Below are 2,500 nucleotides of genomic sequence, written 5' to 3' on the forward strand. Positions count from 1 at the left end.
AATTTACTTATGCAATGGCAGAGTAAAGCCATATTTTGTGGAAATTCACAAACTGCTGACTGCTCCAGAATAATATTTTTGTAACACCATCCTACTTTGTATATATATAAAAAAGCTCAATATCTGTTCTTTTAATGTCTCAGATAAAGTGAATTGCCTATGATCTTCCATACAACATAAATTGGTGTTTTATTCTGACTATGAACCTATAGCCCTAAAGTTTATCTCTCACTCATATTTTAGACAAATGTGCACAGCAGTGATACTGTTAACTTGCAGTAGCAAGATTAATAACACAACAAAGGAAAAGAAAATCATAAAAATGTACATCCAGTTTTCAGTTTGAGTAGACTAAAGAATCAAGAGAAAAGACAGTGAGAAAGAAATAAAATGGCAACACAAAACTCAAATCTTACTGCATAAACAACACATGAAACGCTCAGTGGAGCGCATGTCATGATTCTTTTATCAAATAATGAGGGTATCCTGGCACCACTAAGGATCTAATAAAAAGCCTGCCTCTAGCCTTTGTTAAAACAGCAGGAGCAAAACTAAAACAACTTAATGATGTGCCTCTTTGCAATAATAAAAAATATATATATATACTGATTTTCACCTTTATTTTCATGTACAGACCTTGATGTGCTATACTACACACTACATGCCAATCCTCATGATTAATAACAAATGATTTGTGAGACTTGTTCTTAATATAAAATTAGATAATCTAAATAAAACTGAGGCACAGTGAAAATCTTGTGCTGTAGCGTACAACATTCATCTCAGCGACTCATTTTATTAAGGCAAGAAAACCCCCTAAATTCTTAGAAAATAACCACCTCCTTAATAATAAATTTGATCTAATAACCAATATGTGAATACAAAGAGTTGGCATTTGTGATGAAGGGAACTTAAATAAAGCATATCTATATTTCATATGCTTCTATAGTTTAGGATATGGATGGTATATTATCTATCTGTTGTTAAAATGCTTTATTCCTTTCACTGGCTGCAGCTGAGATCATTCTTTGTACCTTTAAACCAATGTTGAGAAAAAAACAAATTTTTTCTTTCAAAACTCTTCTGATTTTCAATTTCTTCATAATGGTCTTTCCATGAATAATTACAGTTACGGATTTTCCCCCCGTACAAAACAAATGTTAGGTAAATAAACAATAACTAATACCCCAATTGTTAAAAATTATTTCAAATGCAGCTGGTGACTAAAATATTTATAAATAAAAAGAAAAAGAATATTCATTTTTTTTCCTTTATGATTGGTGGATTTCAATTGATAAACATAATATCATTTTCAAGGGCAACCAACATGATGCCCAGTCTTGGGTCACTTATGGTCACTTTTGTGTCATCTCCCTAGAAAGGCAGAGGGATGTCTACTCAATAAGCTTCTTGGCCTTGAAGAACTTGCGGAGGTAGAGTACCTGCCAGGTGGCCAGTCCAATCAAACAGCAGAGGGAGAACAGGGAAAGGTAAAGGACACGGGAATTTGTTGATTCTGTGAAGAGATAGAGGGTGTTATTGATGGTATATTTTCTGCTTGTCTAACACAAAGATACCATATATTTAATTCAGTGATTCTTAACCTGGGAAGTGTGCCCCCCACAGGGGGGAGGGGGTCAATAATTTCCATGGGGGTGCAAGCCCTTGAGAAAAAACATACTATAATTATTCTCTTAACTAAAGCATGACCAAACAATGAGAAGTTTAATAGCAATAATTATTCATATTCAATAAAAGACTAACAAAATTTTTTCATTTTCTTGAAATATGAGAGGGAATGTTAGATAGATTGATATGTATGGGGGGCATGAAGGGAAGTAGAAATTCCTTAAGGCGGCATGGTAGCAAAGAGGTTAAGAACCACTGATTTACTTGTCTAAAAATAAACAATTACACTGTTAGAAAAAAGTTTTCATATCACCAACAAAATAGATGAGCAAGGATAACCTAAGTATTTCAATTTCTGCTAAATATATATGATGATAAATAAGCACATAATTACATGCACATATTCTTTTTTTTTAATCTTTTTTTAAGTAAAAATTACCATAAAAGGTCTTGCCTCTTACCATTTGTGTCTCGCATTTCTTCTTCGCGCTGCCTCATGTAGGAGAAGTCATGGACAATGCTCTCGCTGAGGTCCTCCAGACGCTTCAACTCAATCTCCAAGGGCTTTAACTTGGCTGCTTCACCCAGCTTTTAGAAGACACAAAGAAAGCTATAGTTTTGATTTTCATTTTCTAATGGTTGAATAACAATACAGAGTAAAAGAAAGCTTAGTAATTCATGGAATGCTGATTAATATAAATCTTTCACCTGCTTTTAATTAGAAGTAATAGCACAATAACCCTTTACATCCCCAAGCAATGTATGAAAAATTATTTGACATCCATTATGAAAACAATCAATATAGAAGAAATAATAAGAAAAGAAAACCACCTATCTACTGCAACAGCCTCATACCTGAATACCAACTAAA

General features: G+C 33.3%; 1 protein-coding gene across 1 annotated transcript in view; it reads right to left on the reverse strand.

Annotated features, from left to right (window-relative positions):
• The window catches only part of bai (Transmembrane emp24 domain-containing protein bai), a 15,108-nt gene that overhangs the window by 397 nt on the left and 12,211 nt on the right, over nt 1–2,500 (reverse strand). The window contains exons 4-5 of the mRNA XM_027357518.2: nt 2,091–2,217; nt 1–1,516 (exon numbers count right to left, since the gene is read on the reverse strand). The exon at nt 1–1,516 is cut by the window's left edge and continues 397 nt beyond it. Coding sequence (XP_027213319.1) covers nt 1,395–1,516; nt 2,091–2,217 — 249 coding nt within the window. The 3' untranslated portion in view covers nt 1–1,394. The remainder of the gene's footprint in view (nt 1,517–2,090; nt 2,218–2,500) is intronic.

This window comes from Penaeus vannamei, chromosome 3 (assembly GCF_042767895.1).
Source record: "Penaeus vannamei isolate JL-2024 chromosome 3, ASM4276789v1, whole genome shotgun sequence".
NCBI lineage: Eukaryota > Metazoa > Arthropoda > Malacostraca > Decapoda > Penaeidae > Penaeus > Penaeus vannamei.